Below are 22019 nucleotides of genomic sequence, written 5' to 3'. Positions count from 1 at the left end.
ATAATGGTAAATTTTAAAAAATCAAATTATAAGATAGTAGATACATTATGATCTCATTTTTATAAAAGAATACCTGTGTATACAGATACATACATTATAAGGTCAGTAGTGCTAAGATTATAGATAACAGTTTGTTACTCTCCGTTTTATCTCAGTTTTCCCTTTTCTCCAGAGGGAGTCTCACTATGGAGCCTAGCATGGCCTTGAACTCAGGTTCCTCCTGCCTTTGCCTCCCAACTGTGAGGATTGCAGGCCTATGGCACAAAGCCTGCCTCTGAATTGGTCTTCTTTTGTTAATTTTCTTTATTAAAAATAATGGTTTCATGATGTGACTTTCCAAATTATCAGCATTTACTTGATTTATAAAGTATTTCAATTTTGGAAAAAAAAAATCAAGGAGGCATTGAAATGACCTTTTTTCCTCCTGTCACAAAAATTCATTTAACAAGTAATTCTGTCAGGATACATCAATATTAGGTAATATTAGAAACAAACAAACAAACAAACAAAAAACTAGATTTCAAGATGTTGAATTTGATTCTTTTTTTTTTTTAAAGACAGGGTCTCTTTATGTATCTCTGGCTGTCCAGGAACTCACTGTGCAGACCAGGCTGGTCTCAAACTCAGAGATCCACTTGTCTCTGCTTCTCAAGTGCTGGGAATAAAGGCCTGTCCAGCCTTGAATTAGATTAATCCTGATGCTATCTGATTAAAGTGGACCTTTATCAAGATGATCATTAGTAGCATTTCTGTATAAACTAATTTTAGTCCACAATTTCCTGTATGACCCTTTTCCTATTCTTGCTTCTATTGAGGGTCAGGAGAACAGAACAGATTCCAAGTCTCTTTCTTGTGTTTAGCTGAAGATCAATAAAATTAAAAGGCAACAAACCTCTAAGCATTAAAAAAAAAATTAGTCAATGGCTGCTGTATTTATGGTATTTTATGTCACAAAGTGAGTTTGGAAAGTCAAGTATTTCCCAGAAAAATGCCAAAGCATCACCACAGCTCTAGAAGTTGATCCATTGAAAACATTTACCTGTCACAGCCTTACTGGTTGTAAAACTATAGTTAAGACCAGATTAGAATTTCCCCTGTAAATAATGCTAATTTCAGCTCTAAGACATTTATAGATGATACTTTATACATAAGGCAAGAGTACACCTCATCATCTGAAAAGATAAGCGGAATTGCACTTATTTGGTAGAACAGTTAACATGATTGTAGGGAAATGGAAAACACTGGAATATAAATTCCTTTTCCCCAGTGAAGTATAATTTAAGTTTCACTAAAAACGTCAGTTAAAAAATTAAAAAAAGAAAGAAACATGGCAAACACCACGTGTACATTGCTACTTGCCTTTTCATAACACTAATTTTGTCTTGTTGCCTGTTTCAACTCATTGACACAAAGATCTCAGCACCATATTAAAGTCACCCTCTGACCTACACAACGTGATACCCCGGGGCAATCATTACACCATCGTTCATTTTCAGCAGAGCCTAGCATGACAGTGATAAATACTGTGCTCTAGAGCCTTAAGCAGGGAACTTAGGTCACTTCTAATGCAACTCTAACAAGAATCCATGCTGGCACAGACAGCCCTCACGTACTCTTTGGAAACGCAAAATGTTCAAGGACGTCTTATCTGCATTATTTCAGATCTAGCAGCATAAATGCCGGGTTTTCCAGGTAGGATTTCCACAGATTAGAGAAGCGTGACATCGTGGCTCCATCAATGATCCTGTGATCGGCTGACCAGCTCACATTCATTATCTGTGCTTTATAAACGTCTCCTTTCTGGTCAAATCGGGGAAGGGCCTAGAAGTAAAGGAAAAAACTGAAAATAAACAAGGGTAAATTTTCCCTCCCTCTGAGTGGAAGGAAGATCTGGCAATAATGGTATAAGGTCCAGAACCCTTCCTCCTTGCCAACCAGTGGGCACCCCCCAGGGCTTCTGAAAAGGCTGCCTCCCTGTTTCCCCCACCCTTGGGGGGATATGTCTTAAGCTTTAACTTCTTCAAGGTATCTCCTGCCTCATATACAATATTTACATTAAATAGTTAACTTGTATTAATCACTGTGTGCTAACTACTCTTACAAACTCAAAAAAAAAAAGACAACCAAGCCAGGCAGTGGTGGCGCACACCTTGAATCCCAGCACTTGGGAGGCAGAGACAGGCAGATCTCTGTGAGTTCGAGGCCAGCCTGGTCTATAGAGTGAGATCCAGGACAGGCACCAAAAATACACAGAGAAACGCTGTCTCGAAAAAAACCCAAAAAACCAAAAAAAGACAACCAAGACAAGGAAAATACTTGGACTCCTCACTGAAGGCAGCTGGGGCATGATGGGATTGTCAGAGGAACATAAAGGAGTCTGACAGCTACTGTGAGGGAAGAGAGGGAAGTGAGAGATACGGTCACTGATGGGCTCTCTAACAGGCCCGAGCATGGCAAACATGGAGCCAGCAGGTCTTGCCCGCCCCCTTCCCCTCTCCCCTGCTAAACTGTTAGATTATATTCCTAAAGCTAGCCACCAAGGTCTTGTCCCTTTTTTGGCCACTGACTCATCCCTGAGACTGATCATCAAGGTCTAACTATCAAAACACCAAGGTCCAGCAACAAAAATTCATTATTTGGCTACAGTGGCTAACATGTCCAATCAGGACTTACCAATTCACCCTAACGCAGACTTCCTCGTTTTTCCTTAAAAACCACACCTGCAGAAATACCTGCTGTATGCCTTTGTCAGGTCCAGAGGCAATCCCTACCTCTTGTCCCTCCAGGGTAATAAAACCCCCTTTGTGTTGAGAATCTGGTGTCTGGATGTGTTCTGTGCCGACTCCAAGGCCCTTTCAGTCACCTCCAGAGCAGGTGACAGAGAGCATGTCATGAAAGGCAGGGCTTTCCCATCTTAAAAACGAAAATCCCAAGCCATGACAGGCTATGCTGAAAAACATACATTAGGGCTCTGGGGGTGGCTCACTGACGGGAGTGCTTGCCTCGCGTGCACAAAGTTCCATCCTTGGTACCAAGAAGCAGGTAATAACAAAACAAATGTACATTAAACATCAGCTACTGGGGCCACAGAGACGGCTCAACAGTCAAGAGCCACGCTGAGCCAGCAAGAGGACTAGAATTCAGATCCCAGCACCTAGGTAGTAACCTGGGTGTGACCCTACACATACCTGTAACCCTAGCCCAGAACAGGTGCCTGAGGCTTGCTGGCTGTCAGCCTAGCTGAAAAACTCAAGCTCCTGGTTCAGCAAAGATCATGGGTCAAAGGAATAAGGCGTAGAGTGATAGAGGGGGACACCCACACCCTTTAGCCTCTGAGCACGCGAAGACATGCACACACACGCACACACACACACACACACACACACACACACACACACACACCCCTCACACAAAAAGAAAACAAAAACCCTCAGCCATTAATAAATAAGAAGTGTACAAAACATAAGTTCTAACTTATTATTAGAATAATAATAATTATTATTATTAATAGGCCAGGCAAGATGGCTCCACAAATAAAGGTGCTTGCCGCCAAGCCCCAGCACCTGAATTTGAACCTCAGAACCCACATAGTAGAAGGAGAGAACTGATTCCTGAAGTAGTCCTCTAACTGCCACACAAGTGCTATGGTGTACGTGTGTGTGTGTGTGGGGGGGGGGTGTAGCCCTTGTATATGTGTGGAGTACTCATGCATGCACGCACACATACAGAGAGAGAGAGAGAATGAGAGAGAGAGAGAGAGAGAGAGAGTCACAACCCTATACCCCTATTTAAAAATCCTAAAACATGGCCACAGATCATTTTGGGGGCATCACCTAGATTCTTGTTCAAAATACAATTACCTTCAAGACCAAGAAATCAGCATTTTGTCAGGTGTGGTGGCACACACCTGTAACCCCAGTAGGTGAATCCAGAGTTCGAGCCATCTGGAACTGTACAGTGACCTCTGATCCAATTCAAACAGGGAAGAAATAGGCTGGAGAGATGGCTCAGTGGTTGAGAGCACTGACAGATCTTCCAGAGGACCAGGGTTCAGTTCCCAGCATCCACATGGCAGCTCACAACCGTCTGTAACTCCAGTTCCAGGGGACCCAGCACCCATGGCAAAAACATCAATGCACATTAAAAAGAGAGAGAGAGAGAGAGAGAGAGAGAGAGAGAGAGAGAGAGAGGAAGAAAGAAAGAAAGAAAGAAAGAAAGAAAGAAAGAAAGAAAGAAAGAAAGAAAAGAAAAGAAATAGGCGCACTGAGCCAAAGTTCACAAACTCAAACTAGAAGGCGGAGGAAAACCTTCAGCGCTGAGTTTTCATGTCCAATCTTCCAACTTGCTGAAACTGTCTTGCAGTTCCTCACTATACATACCGTAATTGCTCCCAGGGCCCCGATGGCTACTTCAGGTGGCAAGATCACTGGCTTGGCATAGGTTCCACCAATCTGAGAAGAATGGGAAATTAGCTCTCAGGGAATGCCTGATAGATGACGAGCTGTATTCTATTTGAGCATATGATCAGAAATGCAAGTTACACTCTTGAATTTGAACACTATGACTTACTGAGCCAATGTTGGAAAGAGTGAATGTCCCTCCGGTAAGGTCGGCGGTACTGAGCTGACCTGAAGAACCCAGTTTCTGGAGGCGGTTCAGTTCCATGGCGATCTCAAATACAGAGCGGACCTGAACATTCTTCACATTGGGGACAATTAACCCCAGCTCAGTATCCATTGCTATTCCAATGTTGTGAGAAGCCTAAGAAATAAAAATCACCCAGTAAGACTCTTAATACATAAGCTTACAACAAAGAAAAGATAAATTCCACTCTCTCTTTTTTTTTTTTTCTCCAGAGCTGAGGACGGAACCCAGGGCCTTGCGCTTGCTAGGCAAGCACTCTACCACTGAGCTAAATCCCCAACCCCCTACTCTCTTCTGAAACAAAGATACTAAACTATTTCACCAAGCTAGGCATGTGGTGCACTGTAATCCCAATATTCAGGAGGCCAAGGAAGAAAGACTGATGGTTTGAAGGCAGTTTGTGCCATAGGGCAAGACTGTATCTGAAAAAGCCAAAGGGCCAAGAGACAAAGCAGTCACCACTTTCACTAGAGTAGAAGTCGTTTAGAAGAAGTAGTTTGGGTAGATGAGACGGCATTATGGGTAAAGGCATGCGCTGCCAACCTGAGCTCAAACTCCAGAACCCACACAGTGAAAGGAGAGAACTCCTGTGAATTGTCCTCAACCTCCACTCACGTATGTACACTGGCGCCAGGTTCCCCCTTCAGTAAAATAAATGTAAATTAAAAAAATAATCATTCAAGCTGGGTGGTGGCAGCACACGCCTTTAATCCCAGCACTCGCGAGGCAGAGCCAGGTGGATCTCTATGAGTTCGAGGCCAGCCTGGGCTACAGAGTGAGATCCAGGACAGCCTCCAAAACTACACAGAGAAACCCTGTCTCGAAAAGCCAAAAATAAATAAAATAAAATAAATAATAATAATACTTTAACCAAGCTTAAAAGATTGTTTTAGAGACAATAGTCTCTTTGTAAGTTTTAAAATTACATTTGTGTGCATACATGTGTACATACGAACACCATGACATGCATGCAGAAGTCAGAGGACAACTTGCAGGGGTCGGTCCTCTTTCCATCATGAAGAGACATACAATATTTGTAAAAACCCGTGCGAAGGAAATAAATGAAGGAATTAACTGGGTGAGGGGTGGGGGCAGCATCAGATAGTTCTATAACAAAATATTTGCCAGTAGGTCACTGACTGAATAAATGATAACATCACATCCATTGATGTGTGATGATATCCACAGCATATTAAATGAAAAAGAGAAAAGCAAATTAAAGAAAAATTTATCTTACTTAAATGAATTCATGGAAGAATATTAGCGTGAAAAGGGAGTATCTGAGGCCATAGGAATAAAGGCAAACATTTTCTCTTAGTTTTTAAACTAAGCTATATTAAAAAAGATTAAGATAAAAATAAAGAGTTCACTGTATTAGGCACACTGCAGTAGCTTTGATCAGATCGCTTGCATTACCTGCATGTACCTTTTGTGTTTTGGTGATGCTGGGTAAGCACTCTGCCACTGAGCTACCACCTCCCTGCAGCCCTACACTTACTGCTAGCTGAGTATTGTTAATGGGGATGAATATGGGAATCAACATTGCAAGAATTCTGTCTTCAGACACTTTCACTCCAAACAGAAGATTTCACTCAAACTGGAGTCAAATGTATTACTTAAAAAATTATTATTATGAATTACTCTCTTTTGGGCTGGAGAGATGGTTTAGTAGTTAAGAGCACTTGCTGCTCTTCCAGAGAACCCAAATTAACTTCCCAGCACCCACATCTGGAGACTCGCGATAGTCTGTAACTCTACCCAAGTGAACCAATGCCTCTGGCCTCTGCAGGCACCTGTACTCAAAGGCACATTCCCACATGAAGAAATATGCTCCTACCTACACATACTTTAAAAAAATTTGTTCTTGTGATGGTTTGAAAGAAAACAGCCCCCAAAGAGAGTGGTACTATCAGGAGGTGTGGCCTTGATGGAGTAGGTGTGGTCTTGTTGGAGGAAGTGTGTCACTTTGGGGGTGGGCTTTGAGGTCTCATATATGTTCAAGATACCACCCAGTGCCTCAGACCACTTCCTGTTGCCTATCAGTCAAGATGTAAAGTTTTCTAGCACCATGTCTACCTGTATGCTGCTGTACTCCCTGCCATGATGATAATGGACTAAACCTCTGAAAATATTTTATTTTATAATATTTAATTGCCACCTCAATGAAATGTTTTACTTTATAAGAGTTACCATGGTCATGGTGTCTCGTCACAGCAATAGGGACCCTAACTAAGATGGCTCTCTTCCTTAAAATCCCAGAAACTTAATCTTGGGAGAAGTGATTCTTTTGAGATGCTGAACAGAGTAACACACCCACACCACATCTGTATAGCTGCACCATTTTCAACGGAAACTCGACAGGATGTCGAAAGTGCATTGGCTGTACACCTGACAAAATCCTTGTGAAAACAAAGCTAACAGATTACACTTCAGCTAAACGGCTTGTGCTGCACCTTTCACTCCTGTCTGAAAAGGGGACATTAGTATCCTAGAGGGTTCTAACCTACAAGTACACGTACACCATCTTCTAGTACAGTGAGGATTTTCACAATGCATGGCCAACCTTGTAGGTGACGTTCTGGCAGTTTTCATCCAGGGAGGCATTGAGGATAGGAAACTGTAGCAAGCCCAAAGAAGCGGCCTGTGGGAGAAAAAGACAATGTCGCATGAGTACTCTTGCCATAGAGGACGGAAGTAATGGAGGTAGAAAGGAAAGGGAAAGAGAACTACTTGATTTAGGCCGAGTGTAAATTCAAGGCCACACACTGCCTGGCTTATCACGTCCACTCTTATCCCAATCTTGGTGAAACTAGGTTGCCCTCCTCATCTAAAAACAAATGATAAAGTGGTCGGGTCACTTGCAAACAGGAAGGGAATTTTCAAAGTAATCATGCAGGCTGCCGAAGGACCAAAGAAAATGTCTCAGTCCCAAGCGATTTCCTCACTAACATGTAGATTTAGATTTTTATAAGAAGCAAGCCAGTAGTTCAAAAACAGGTTAGGAATTCAAAGACAAAAATGCAGGTAGGCCATTTCTCTGTAGGAAGAACACACAATGACCTAAAGTGACCATTGGAGGCAGTGGGCACAGGTGTCCTTGGCTTAATCAAGGGCAGAGCTGCCCCCTTGAATCTCTCCTCTGCTTTTCTTTATACTTCCTTTCTCTTTAGATCATTTCTCTCCTGCCCATACACCGGAGAGCCACAGAGGTTTCTGGAGTCAATATCTGAACTGATTTGATATTTAAGATGCACAGATATTTGAAAAAGGAGGCCAGGTAAGAAGATAGCTCATGCCTGTAATCCCAGTACTTGGAAGGCTGGGGCAGGACTGTGAGTTCCAGGCCAGCCTGGGCTAGCTAGTGAAACTCTGTTTCAAAAACAATAAACAAAACAACAAAATGATGGGGGGAGACACTTGGTGGGTATTTCAGGTAAAACTGCATAACCCAGCGACTATATGTGTAGCTCAAGGTGATTAAAACGGGGAGTGATTTTGAGGAGACTGGATGGGTAGTCAGCATAAACTCGTATGCCACTCTAGGACTTGGGGAAGCATCCTAAAGACACTGAATGGAAACTATTGAAAAGATTCGGGAAGTGATATGATTTGATTAAAGGATGATTCATCTTGGTAGACTGATGAAAGGGCAGGAGGAGAACGCTGAGTGGGAGGCCAGGCCAGACCAGACCAGGCCAGACCAGAAATGTGGCTTTTCCGTTTGTTAGTGAATTTGTTAGTTACTGTCCGTGACAGGGGTCCCAACCTCTCTGAGGCCTCTTCAGAGGAGAGTGGGACAGTAATATCCCCACGTCTGGGATGCTCTGAAAATTCAGGGTAACTGTCGGTAGCATGCTCACCCAAGCCTGACGGTCTCAAGGCCTAGCCCTGGAAATGATTCTCAGAAGCCCCCATGAATGTGCTGGACACACGGAAACAAACACCCACTGCGAGGTGCCATGTCTCCCTTTAGCTCAAACCAGAACTTTCCGACGACCCTTCCGGAATGAAAGGCTTTCCTCGGCTGTCGGCACAATTCTCCTCCTAGACTAAAGTGGACAGATGGCTCAGTGGTTAAGAGCATGAGCTGCTCCTGTAGAGGACCCACAGCTTGCTTCCTAGGACCCAAGCTGAATGACTCACAACGGCCTGTCAACACTCACTCCAGATCTGACTGACACCCTCTTCTGTCCTCTGCAGCCACTTGCATGAACACACACACACACACACACACACACACACACACACACACACACACTAAATAGCCATGTATTGTGGTGTATGTCTTTAATCCCAGCATTTAGGAGGCAGAGGCACATTGATCTCTGTGAGTTTGAAAGCAGCCTTGTCTACATAGTAAGTTCTAGGCCAGCCAGGGCTGCTTGGTGAAACCCTGCCATAAACAAACAAACAAACAAACAAAGAAATCTTGGGCTGGCGGGATGGTTCAGGGAGTTGAGTGAGGCACTTTCTTCAAGCCTGACAGCCTGAGCTCAATCCCTGGGACTCACAAGGTGGAAGGAGGAAACAGACTCCTGCAAGCTGTCCTCCTGAGCACACAAACACACAAGCACACTCATGCATGAAATGGCCATCCCTTCTTGTAACAGGACTGACCTTACAGGGCCAGTTGGTTTTGGTTTTGGTTTTTTTTCCAGGGGCCAGTTTGCGAAGACCTCTGCCCCATATTACCCCACCATCCTATGCTGACTCATGTTTGGCTTCCATCAGACCCCCAGGAAGTATGTCCAGTCTGGTAGCCAATCCGCCAATCAGGGTCCTACCTGGCCACAAGCAGGATCTGTTCTTGCTATTTTCAGTCAAACAGACCCCTGACACAGCAGACACAGTTGCTGACCAGATGTCATGAGCCAATCAAAAAATGATTCCTGTACCAAAAAGGGTCTCTACCCAATCACTTCAAAGTCCACGTAACCATAGCTGGAATTCCCTAATCCTGCTTAAAAGGAGCCTGTGAGCCTTTTGCCACTGTGTCAGATGGTTGACCCCTGCATGCTGGAATTTTTATTAAATGCTCTTGCTGATTACATATGTGACTGGTGGTCTTTTATGGGACTTCTCTTAGACTCTAACAATGCACATGCATGCATGTATGCACACAGACACACACTAAATAAATATAAATGTAACTTAAACATAAAATAAAATTAATCTTTAAAAAAGGAGGTGCCGGGCAGTGGTGGCACACGCCTTTAATCCCAGCACTCGGGAGGCAGAGCCAGGTGGATCTTTGTGAGTTTGAGGACAGCGTGGTCTATGGAGTGAGATCCAGGAAAGGCACAAAGCTACACAAAGAAACCCTGCCTCAAAAAACCAAAAATAAATAAATAAATAAATAAATAAATAAATAAATAAATAAATAAATGAATAAGGAGGTAAGTAGATAAAAATATAACACATTTCAATTGCATAAATTCTTATGAAACAAAGAGACAGTGGGTTTGGATTTTTTTTCTAAGTCTGATGGTAAGGTATGAAGTAGTATTTTAATGCAAACCAATGAACTACATCTTTACAAACAAGTGGCAGTGTCCTCTGGGACCTCGCTTGGAATTAGTGACACTCACTTTTAAGAAGAAAGGCATGAAGGAGAGTTTGATTCCACGAGCCAAAGCAACAGGTTTTAATTCTTCCCGAAGCTTAACCAGTTCAGTAAGATCAACTTCATCACAATAGCCAAAGTGGGGAATCTTCAGGGCTGCAGACATGGTCTTGACCATTGCTTTTTGGAAGCCTAGAAGAAACTCAATCCATTTAATATAAATCCGGCATGTTATTTTTCAATACAAATTAGAAAAATAGTGGATTGCGTCATTATAATTTCATGATGAGTTTGAACTTTTCTGTTAGTAAGAATTGAAAGCTGGGCAGTGTGGTGTACATCTTTAATCCCAGCACTTGGGAGGCAGATGAGGGGACACTAGCCCACTAGAATATGGCTCTGGCAGGCCTTGCCTTTCTCCTAATTCCCTCTGCCTTGCTAAAAACCGTTACATTACATTCCTAAAGCTGGCCCCAAGGTCTGTTCCCTCCATTGAACACTTCTTCCTCCTGAGGCTGACCACCAAGGTCCAGATATCAAAGCATTGAAGTCCAGCAATCAAAAGCCTCCTTTGGCTCACCAAATTAGCATGCCCAGTCAAAATATACCACGGCATCCTAGCCCATTCTAACACAGACCTCCCCTTTTTTCCTCTTAAAAATGACACCTGCAGGTCACTGGCTGCTCTTTTTTCTCCTGAGTCAGAAAGCGGCCACTTCAACTTCTCTTCCTGGCTTAAAACGGATCTCTCTCCTCTGTGAAAACAGGTGCTTGGGTGTGGTCTGTGCCTAATCCGAGGTGCCGGAGGGAGCCCACAGCAGGGGTCTCCTTCAGCAGAGGCAGGCTGATCTCTAAAGCCAGCCTGGTCCACATATTGAGTTCCAGGGCTACATAGTGAGACCCTGACTCAAAAAATAATGGAAAGCATCATTCGATGAACACACATCTCCTGAGGTAGTGTCTGTGAAACAAATCAGCATGGCTTCATGGAACTGCTGTTACTGTTACCTGTTACGGGCTCTGTCCTGTCTTTGCCTGTGAAGACTGGAGGCTTTGATATTGGCATGGGAAAGGTCCTGTCTTTGGGCTGTGGTGGAGGTGGTGTTATTTCAGCTTTTGGTGATGGAGGCAATATGGCTCCTGTCTGCTTTTCCAAAAAGTTGAGAATATCTTCTTTAAGTATTCTGCCATCTTTTCCCGAGCCAACAACTTCACTCAGCTTAATCTAAAACATAACACATTTTCATTCTAAAAAACAAATCTATCATTGAAATTTAAAAATGGAGAGTAATCAAGTAAGGTAAAAACTTTTGCCCAATAACTTAGTTCGAGGGAGCAACATTTTCATCATTTTGAGAAATCAGCTTCAGGACCTCTGTGTAAGTGGCTGTTACCTTTAGCACACTGCTATTCATTTGCCCACTTAAATCTCTAAATCTCTCCCCATAATTCTCTTTCTTTCTTTCTTTCTTTCTTTCTTTCTTTCTTTCTTTCTTTCTTTCTTTCTTTCCTTCCTCCCTCCCTCCCTCCCTTCCCTCTGGAACTCACTATGTAGATCAGGCTGGCCCTGAACTTCAAGAGACTCACCTGCCTCTGCCTGCTGAGTGTTGGGATTAAAGGTGTGTGCCACCATGTTCTGCTCTCTCACAATTCTTTTTGTTTGTAATGAGTTTTTATTTCTTTACTTGTTATATTGTCTTGCTTGCACAAATATCTGTGTATTACTTGTGTGCCTGGTGCCCAAAGAGGCCAGAAGAGAACTCCAGATCACCGAAGACCAGTTAAAGCTAGTTGTTGGCTGACATGTGAATCGAATCTGGGTTCTCTAGAAGAGCAGCTGGAGATTTTAACCACTGAGCCATCTCTCTAGATCTTCTCTCATAATTCTTATTGCTTATAAATTAAACCCTCTATTTTGTATAATTAATATATATTGATTTTTTAAAAGAAATATAATGTGCTAGATGGGTGCTTAGCTCAATTATCATCAGATAGGTGTGGTGATACATTGTATACCCTAATAAAATTTGCCTGAAGATCAGAGAACAGAACAAGCCACTAGATTAAACATAGATGCCAGGCAGTGGTGGCACACACCTTTAATCCTAGCACTCAGGAGGCAGAGATCCTCTGGATCTCTGTGAGTTCAAAGCCACCCTAGACTACATGAGATTGACTCAGTCTAGGAGAGAAAACAGAGCAGTGGTGGCACACACCTTTAATCCCAGGAAGTGATGGCTGGGTGGAGAAAGGTAAATAAGGTGTGAGGAGACAGGAACTAAAGGCTTTTTCGACAGAAGCATCCCTTTCAGCTAGAGGCTTTTCAGCTGAGGAAGCTCATTGGGCTAGAGGCCTATCAGCTGAGGCCTTTTCAGACTGAGGAGTTGGTGAGGTGAGCGGTGACAGTGGCTTGTTCCTTTGTCTCTCTGATCTTCAGGCAAATTTTATTAGGGTACACAATGTATCACCACAGGGAAGCTTTCTCAAGCAGCTGATGGGAGCAGATGTAAAGACCTACTGCTAAAAATTAGGTGGGAAAAAGCCCAAATTGGAGCTCTCCACTGGGCCCCTCCCCTTGGAGCTCAGGCACCCCGAGGAAGAAGGAGGGAAGAACTGTAGGAGCCAGAAGGGTTGAGGACACCGGGAGAACACGGTCCGCAGAATCAACTATGCAGGGCTCATAGTGGCTCACAGAGACTGGCATGGCAATCCGGAGCTTGCATGGGTCTGTGCTAGGTCCTCAGCATATATTATGGTTGTATAGGTTGGTGTTTTTGTTGGACCCCTAACAGTGGGAGTGGAGGTGTCTCTGACTCTGTTGCCTGCTCTCGGGACCCTTTTCCTCCTACTGGGTTGCCTCACCCAACCTCAATATGAAGGTTTGTGCCTAGTCTTATTGGATCTTGTTATGATGTGTTGGTCGATATCCCAGGGAGCCTGCTCTTTTCTGAAGGGAAACAGAGGAGTGGATTCAGGAAGAGTGGAGGGAGGGGAAACTGGGGTTGGGATATATTGTATGAGAGAAGAATAAAAAACCCAAAACAACAACAACACAAAGTGAGAGAAAAGATACAGAGAAGCCAGGCATGGAAACACAAGACTATAATCTTAGCATTTAGGAGCAGAGGCAGGAGGATTGTGAATTTAAAGCCAGGCTGGGCTACAATAGCAAGTTCCAGATGAGACTAGGATACATAGCATCTACTTATAACTTTCCCCCTAAAAAGGTAGGGGTGCAGATCAGTTGTGGAGTGTTTGCCCATGAGCACACAAGGCAGAACACATCATAGAGTGTGTCCTTGAATGTTCCTCACAGGCAAAATTGTCTGGATCTATAGTAACATTTCTACAATTCAACTACACATCTGCATGATACAAACTTCCCCCACCCCCATAGTAACAACTACTTTTCTCAGAAATTCTCTGCATTGCTGGCCAGCATGGGAAGAACTCAGGTTGTATAAACAGAACTCTCCTTGCACTCCCAGTTCTGCTGTTTACTTTGGGTTGGAAACATTATCACCCCTCTCTGTCCTTTCTCACCCTGCAGGGCTGTTGCAGAATCAGATGTATAGAGCACCTGGCACATATACCTGGCACACGCGTGCCTAAACGACTGTGATGACTGTTAAGATGCCGTTGGTTCTGAGATGACAGTCTCTCTGTTAAACTCTGGCTTCAGGGCCTTGTCAGCTCTGAAACGGCACTGGCCACTTTTCTGCTCTAGGTCTCACGGTAGTTCCTTATCCAGAAGTTAACTGAGACATGTGAGTACTTATTAGTGTCAGGGAGCCATGCTGCCTGACATTTTACCTGCCACACAGTCACAGAATAGGCTACAGTTTGGATCTGGAGTGACTCCAAGGGCTGTGTTCAAAGCTTGTGCTCAGTAGGGTATGGTGGTGAATGCCTGTTATTCCAGCGCTCTGAAGACTGAGGTAGGAGAATAGAGACTATGAAGATAACCTGGGATATATAGTGATTTTGAGGCCAGCCTGCACCATGTAATGAGATCCTATCTTTAAAAAAATATGTGTATGCCAGGTGGTGGTGGCACACACCTTTAATCCCAGCACTCAGGAAGCAGAGGCAGGCGGATCTCTGTGAGTTCGAGTCCAGCCTGGGCTACCGAGTGAGTTTCAGGAAAGGCGCAAAGCTACAGAGAAACCCTGTCTCGAAAAACAAACAAAAAAACAAAAACAAAACAAAAATGTGTACACACATAAAAATAAAATATAAATAAAATAAAGGCTGGTTCTAATTTGCTGGTGTTAGGATGTGGTGGAAACTTTGAGTTGGGGTCTACTGGGAGACTCCCCACTTACTACAGGGTGCGTCATCAAAGGGGATTTTGGTGTGACCTTTTCAATTCCCGGACAAGGGGAGTAAGCTGCCTCCCCTCCTTCCCTCCTACCATGATGCGCTGGACGCCCCCAGACCTAAAACATGGGGCCGATTGGTCTTGAACCGAAAACTGAAACTGGAACCAAATTAAACGTCTCCTTTATTAGATGCTTTATTTCAGGCGTTCTGTTGGAGTTATGGCAAGCTGACTAACACACAGACGGACAAAGACAGCACAAGTCTGCTTGTCTCAGCAGAGTGTAGCTTGGCAGATTCTTATTACCACATCCACGACTATTCCATTTTCAGTCTCTTCCCATTGTAGCCTTTCATTCCCTTTACAGATCTTTGGTTCTTTAAGAAATCAGTCGCAGGCAGGTGGATTCTTAAACTGTGCTTCTAATTCACCTGAACTAAAGAGTGGTATGTATGTGTTTGCTTGTTTGAGGTGCTCCTGTATGTGTTCATGGGAGTGCGGACACACACACACACACACACACACACACACACCTGAGCCTGTGCGTGTCAAGGTCACAGTTCAACCTCTGGTATGATTTCTCGAAAGCTGTCTGCCTTATTTTTTGACATAGAGTCTCTCACTAAACCTGAAGCTTGCCAATTTAGAGCAGACTGGCAGCCAGTGAGCCCCAGTAATCCTCTAACTCTGTCCTGAATGCTGGGGTTGCATGTGTGCACCACCACACCAGGCTTATGTGGCAGCGGGACGTCACCTCATGTCCTTGGATTTGTGTAGTGAGCACTTCACTGCCTGAGCCACCTTATCTCCCCAGTCCCAAGACACTGGCATTAAAAAGACTCAAGAAAGGTTAGCTGTTGTAGAATATTATTTTAAGGTGTGTTACATTTGTTTGTGCTGTGGGGCATTTGTTTAATGATGCAAAGATGCGTTGCATTCTTTTATGTTGCATTTGTTTAACTCTGTGAAGCTGTGTTACTGTGCCTGTCTAAAACACTTGATGTTCTTATAAAGAGCTGAACAGCCAATAGCAAGGCAAGAGAAAGGATAGGCGGAGCTGCAGGCAGAGAGAATAAATAGAAGGATAAACCTGGGAGAAGAAAGAAGACGGAGCAAAAGGAGGAGGAGGACATCAGGGGCCAGCCACCCAGCCAACCAGCCACCCAGCCAGTCACAGAGTAAGAGTGAAAGTAAGATTTACAGAAGTAAGAAAAGGAAAAACTGGAGGCAAAGGTAGAGGGGATAATTTAAGTTAAGAAAAGTTGGCAAGAAACAAGCCAAGCTAAGGCCGGGCATCTATAACTAAGAATAAGCCTCCATGTGTGATTTATTTGGGAGTTTGGTGATGGGCTTTTTTTTTCTTCCCAGCGCTTTATTATTTTTTTTTAAGATTTATTTTTATTGGTGTGTGTGTTTGTGTGAACTTATGTCACATATGTTGAAAGTGTTCCTAGGTGCCAGAAGAGGTATCAGATGCTCCAGAGTGGGAGCCACAGGTGGTGACAGTGATCCGTCCACTGTGGGTGCTGGGAAGAGAACCTGTGTCCTCTGGAAGAGCAGCAAATTCCCTTGACAGCTGCGCCATGGTTCCTGTCCCCTCCCAAGTGCTTTTGTGCCATGACCACGTTACTATAGCAACCACATTCATTATTCAGCTTGAATTTACAGAGAGCTGCCTTTTCTCCCCCAGAGATACAAATGTATACCTTCTATGTAGTTTCAAACTTCAATTTTAGGACGACTTACATTGTTTTCCATGGCCAGGCGACGAACGGCAGGTGTCGCTAGTGTTTTCTGGCCTTTTATCTCTTGGTGGGTGTGTTCTTCGTGGGACACAGCGGGAGTTTCAACAACATCTTCTTCTGAATCTGGAAGCAAGATTAGACAACTTCAGTCAAAAGCATCTCTTTAAAAAGCTCAGTGCTGGGGCTGGCCAGTCGGCTGAGTCAGTAAAGTGCTCAAGTGCATAAGGACCTGAGTCCTCAGCACCCACGTGAATGCAACCCTAGCACTGTGGGGGAGAGGGACACAGAGGCAAACATTCCTGGGGCTCATCCCCAGGAAGCAGGAATGAATCGATGGGCTCCAGGTTCAGTGAGAGACACGGTCCCTCAAAAACAGGTGGGAAGCGACTGAGGAAGACCTTGGTATCAAGCTTTGGCCCCCACATACACGCTCACGTACATACATGAACAAGTATATACAACACACACACGCACAGTGACCTATGACTAAAACTGTGGACTACCTCAGATGGAAAAACGGGGCTAGGGGGATATTTTTTGGTGATAGAACGTTTGCCTGGCATGCATAAGCCCCGAGTTCAATTCCCAGCACTACAGAAGTTGGGGGAAAGGTCATCCAAAATCTCAGTACTGGGGGTGAAGTTTAGGAGAGAGAATGTTAATACCCAGTACTGTGTTTTATTTTTGATACAGGGTTTTATGTAGCCCAGGCTGGCCTCTGAACTCACTAAGTGAAGAAGAATGACCTTGAGGTCCTTCTGCTTCTACGTCTCAAATGCTAGGTTGGGACTGGAGAGATGGCTCACAGTTGACAGCAGGTACTGCTTTGCAGGACTGGAATTCAGTTCCTAGCACTCAAGTGAGGTGGCTCACAGCTGCCTGTAACTCCACTTCTAGGGGATCTGATATCTCTGGCTTCTGTGGCTGAATGTGCATGCATAGGTAATAGAATAATATAAAACACAAGTAATATAATTCAAGCTTCTAAAAGACTGTGCCAGGAAGAAAATTAAAATTATACAAGAGTGAAAGTATGAAAGGAAAAGATGCATATGCAAAATTAAAATCAGTAGGCAACAGAACTGTCCAGACTACTTCCTAAGTTCACTAGCATAGATACCCAATTTCATCAATTTTGTTGGAAATATAACTGAGATATTTTGTTGCTGGAATATAACTGTGATAATACACTGCATATGTAAAATAGAGAATTTGGTAAAACTTAAATACGTATATACCCATGAATCATTACCATGATCAAGATAATGGACACATTTTTACCCTCAAAAGTGTCCAGAGCAGGATATGATGGCATATGTCTTTAATCCTAGCACTCAGGAGGAAGTGGCAAGTCAGCCTGGTCTACACTGTGAGTTCTAGGCCAGTCAAAGCCATATAGTGAGACTTGATATCTTAAAAAAAAAAGTCCAGGGGCCAGTGAGATGGCTCATCAGGTAAAGGTACCTGTCCATAGGCCTGACAACTTGAATTTGATCCCCAGGATCCACATGATGGAAGGAGAAAACCACTTTCCAAAAGCTGTCCTCAGATCCCTGCATGTGCATAGTGGTATGCACATGCACATACATAATAAATAAAATATACATAAAAAATTCAGTGCCCTTTAATTCCTTGGTAGTGTTTCCCAGCCCTTCTCATTTCTCTCTACCCTACCACAGGCAACCACTGATTAGTTACAGGCTGTTAATTAATCCTCAGACATTTCCTAATTTATCTGTTACTATTCAATGAATTGCCCAAATATCTTTGTTGGGTCTGTTTCTTTATTTCTCTTTCTCTCCCTCCTTCCCTCCCTCCCTTCTTTCTTTTCTTTTTTTAAATTAGAATTCCTTGAAGGGAAAGGTAAACAAAATGGACCTAAGATGTTGTCTACATCAGTGTTCTACTGCTGTGCAGAGATACCATGACCAAGGCCGCTCCTAACAAAGCATTTAATTGGGGGCCTGCTTACAGGATCAGAGGTCAGTCCGTAATCATGACAGCACACATGGAGCTAGAGCAGTAGCTGAGAGCTACATCCTGATCTGCAGGCAGATGGAGAGACTGGGCCTCGCTTCCTAATCCCATCAAAGAGGTTTACTCCCTGGTGAATAAGCATTCAAATATATGAGCCGATGGGGGACATTCATATTCAAAGTACCACAAATGTTGATTCTGGAAAAAAGTGATTATAGTATTAGATATTATTGTTATATAAATAATAAAGTTGAAGAACTACCAGTCACTATTGTTCAAATACTCCTTCCTGACTTCTGAAGTAGAAGTCTTTATTCAACATTTCCCAGATAACAAATGCTGATTATGAATCCCATTATAGACTCATGTAGCCTTGGCTGGCCTGGTACTCACAGAGATCTGTCTTTACTTCCTGAGTGCTAAGAATAAAGGTGTGCACCCCACACCAGCCCTAGTTTTTACTGGGTATGTGAGCCCGCTTGCATTCCTGCTCATGGATGCAGTCACAGAGGCCGGAGGTCAATGTCAGATGTCTTTCTCAATTGTTTGTCCACCTTAGTTTTTGAGAAAGGGTCTCTCACTGAACCGGGGCCTCCCCTTTTCAGGTAAACTGGCTAGCCAGTGGGCTCCTGGGATCCGCCTCTCTGTGCTCACCAGCGCTGGGGTTACAGAGGCACTCTGCCATGCCCAGCGTTTTCATGAGTGCCAGGGATCCAAGCTTGGGTCTTCAGGGCATTCTTGTGTGAGAAGCACTGTCCACTTAACCACCTTCCCACTCACTGCCACAGAACCTCCTGCTCTCATGGCCTGAAGCTGAAGCTATTTCTCAAGATGAGGAGCTCAGTCAACCTCTGAGACAGAAAGTGAGCTCTCTGCCACCAATGGGACTGCCCAATGTTCCTGTGTCCTCCTGTATGGTGCTCCTAATGCATTCCCTTTTGTGACATGTAAGTGCCACGACTGCTAAATCTACCCAGTCTCTTCATTTTCACTGATTTCCTTTCTTCTCTTCTACTGCTGATGTAGTTTGGCTCTCACGGCCACCATCGGTGAGAACGCACATGTATAGTATAGAAAATAGAGAAACGTATGTGTCAGCACTGCTATGGTCTGAGTGTCCCCCAGAGTCCCGTGACTACAGACTTGATCCTGGGAGTGGGTCACAGAGAAGTACTGTGGAATTTTTAAGAATTGGGGCCAAGTGAGCTGTCCTTAGGATGTTACAAGTGTGCTCTCTCTCCTGCAACCCTGAAGCCCTCCTCTGCTCTTGGTTCTCAGAGGTGACTCCTGCCCTACACAAAATCCTTCCGTAATGTGTCACCACTGGCCATTTGTGGTGATATACTGTGTACCCTAATAAAATTTGCCTGAAGATCAGAGAACAGAACAAGACACTAGGTTAAACATAGAGGCCAGACAGTAGCACACAACCTTTAATCCTAGCACTCAGGAGGCAGATCCATCTGGATCTCTGTGAGTTCAAAGCCACCCTGGACTACACAAGATTGACTCAGTCTAGGAGAGAAACAGAGCCAGGCAGTGGTGGCACACACCTTAACCCCAGTACTTGGGAAGCACAGGATTTTAATCCCAGAACTAAGAAGGAAGTGATGGCTGGGTGGAGAAAGGTATATAAGGCATGAGGAGACAGGAACTGAGACCTTTCCAGGCTGAGGAGTCCTAAAAGTAAGATGTGGCAGTGGCTTGTTCCTTTGTCTCTCTGATCTTTCAGCATTTACCCCAATATCTGGCTCTGGGTTTTTGTTTTTTTTATTAAAAGACCATTTAGCAATTTATGTTACAACCATCTATACAGAGACCAAGCCAGTGAAGATTCCAGATCTAAGACATTGAACCTGCAATTCTACTACGTTAGGTTCAACTTTTCCAGACTTCAATTTGTGTTCTTACTAACCCATGTTCTGGACCTCAATCTTTAGTCCCTGAGAGAGCTTCTTGCTTCGTTGAACATAAAGTTTCCAGAAGGCAGGCATTCAGACAAATGAAATCTTACTGCACAGGTTTTTGCTGTGGTATCTGAGTGAAAGAAAATCAGGTACTACAGAAAAATCTTTGCAGTTTTCCTAATTTTCTGTTCTAAATCTGCAACCTAGGTTCTGTAAATTAGAATATCCTGTTTTTGAGACAGAGTTTCTCTGTAGCCCAGGATAGCTTCAAACTCACTATGTAGCCCAAACTCCCAATCCTCCTGCTTCCTCCACACCAGCTCTGGGATTATAGTGTGTAGCCCACGCCCAGCAAGGACTACTTGACTGGGATTCCACAACAAGAGGAGGGCAGTAATAAATGCAGCACGACACATTTACCCTTTAAGGCTTCGGTTTCGATGTCTATCAGAGGCTTCCCCACATAAGCGATATCGTCTAGATTGTAATAGAGCCTCTTAATGACGCCATCGTAGCGGCTGGTGATGGTGACAGAGGCCTTGTCACTTTGAACTTCACAGATGCTGTCAAACTGAGAGACAGTATCTCCTTCTTTTACATACCTGGAAGAAAGAGGCAAGGACACTTTTACATGAACAGTCATGATTACAAGTCATCCTTGCATGTTCATGTGAATACCGCAATGTTACATGAAAAGCCATCCAGCCCAGGGGGCGCACAAAGAAATGCTTTAGAAAAGATGGAAATGGCTTTCAGAGTTTCTTTAACAAACCCCTCACAAATGCTGAAATTAAAAACCAAAACTAAACCCTGTACTTGCAGGTTTATTTCAGGTTTCCTGCTTGATCCACTTTTTTGAGAAAATAAGTTCTTAAAACGCTACATTTAAGTGGTATTTCCTCATGTTGTATAATATTACATAATGAGGATCCCTTTAGAACAAATTAGAACATACAAGATCTGAATTTCTTTTTGTCCAAATAGTGATACTCAAAATCTTGGATTCTGGATGCTCAAATGATAAAGCTTAAGCAAGTATTCTATAATACACTGCAATACAAAATCTGAAGTAATTTTGGTAGCAAACATTTCAGATAAAATATATTCAACCTGTATTAGCTTTTTATCAGACTTAAAGAATGAACAGTTTTTAGAAATAAATAACAATAATAACGACGATGTCTTCAATATGTATCCTTTGTGATTTTAACTTGCCTAATGCCATCCTCTTTTGCCTTGTACAGCTGTAGCCTTAAGAAATAAAGAACTAAAATAATGTCCCTAACAATTAGGAAAATTCAAACCAAAACTTTGAGAATTCATCTCACTCAAGTCAGGATGGCAAAAATCAACAAACCAATTGACAACAAACGCTGAAGTGAGTGTGGGGGAGGGAGTCCTCTTCTGTGGGTGGGACTGAAGACTGGTCCAGCCACTTGGGAAATCTCAAATCTGTGGAGAATTTTCAAAAAGCTAAAAGTCAATCTCCCGTACGACCCAGACATACTCCTCCCTGGTCCATGCGCGAAGGAGTCAGGTCCTGCGACACAGGTACTTGCTCAGCATGCTCATTACTGTCTGCTTCTCTAGTCACAATAGCCAGGGAATGGACATCAATGCTCTTTCTCCCATGAAAGGAGAGAAAACATGGTACATATACACCGTGGAACACCATTCAGCCGTAAGGAAAATGAGATCACGGACTATGCAGGTAAATGGTGGACCTAGAAAAGATTGACTAAGGTAGACCAGACACAGAAAGACAAACATCCTACGTTCTCTTTGATCAGAAGCTCCAATTCCCAAATATTCAGATATGAGTACGTATTGTGGAAGACCATGCTGGGGTGGGAGAGCTGGGG

At 43.5% G+C, this 22019-nt stretch overlaps 1 protein-coding gene across 4 annotated transcripts in view; it reads right to left on the bottom strand.

Annotated features, from left to right (window-relative positions):
* Window positions 1-534: 534 nt before the first annotated feature.
* Dbt (dihydrolipoamide branched chain transacylase E2) overlaps window positions 535-22019 on the bottom strand; it is a 43878-nt gene continuing 22393 nt past the window's right edge. For 3 of the 4 annotated variants that reach the window (XM_036191039.1, XM_036191037.1, XM_036191038.1), the window contains exons 4-11: window positions 20578-20759; window positions 16275-16396; window positions 11216-11432; window positions 10233-10399; window positions 7208-7285; window positions 4570-4761; window positions 4380-4451; window positions 535-1821 (exon numbers count right to left, since the gene is read on the bottom strand). In XM_036191039.1, coding sequence (XP_036046932.1) covers window positions 1654-1821; window positions 4380-4451; window positions 4570-4761; window positions 7208-7285; window positions 10233-10399; window positions 11216-11432; window positions 16275-16286 — 906 coding nt within the window. In that variant the 5' untranslated portion in view covers window positions 16287-16396; window positions 20578-20759 and the 3' untranslated portion in view covers window positions 535-1653. The remainder of the gene's footprint in view (window positions 1822-4379; window positions 4452-4569; window positions 4762-7207; window positions 7286-10232; window positions 10400-11215; window positions 11433-16274; window positions 16397-20577; window positions 20760-22019) is intronic. The other variant, XM_036191040.1, reaches the window with a different exon arrangement.

Source organism: Onychomys torridus, chromosome 6 (genome assembly GCF_903995425.1).
Source record: "Onychomys torridus chromosome 6, mOncTor1.1, whole genome shotgun sequence".
NCBI classification, from domain to species: Eukaryota; Metazoa; Chordata; class Mammalia; order Rodentia; family Cricetidae; genus Onychomys; species Onychomys torridus.
Note: the sequence above shows the minus strand (reverse complement) of the source record. Positions and strands in the feature narration are given on the sequence as shown.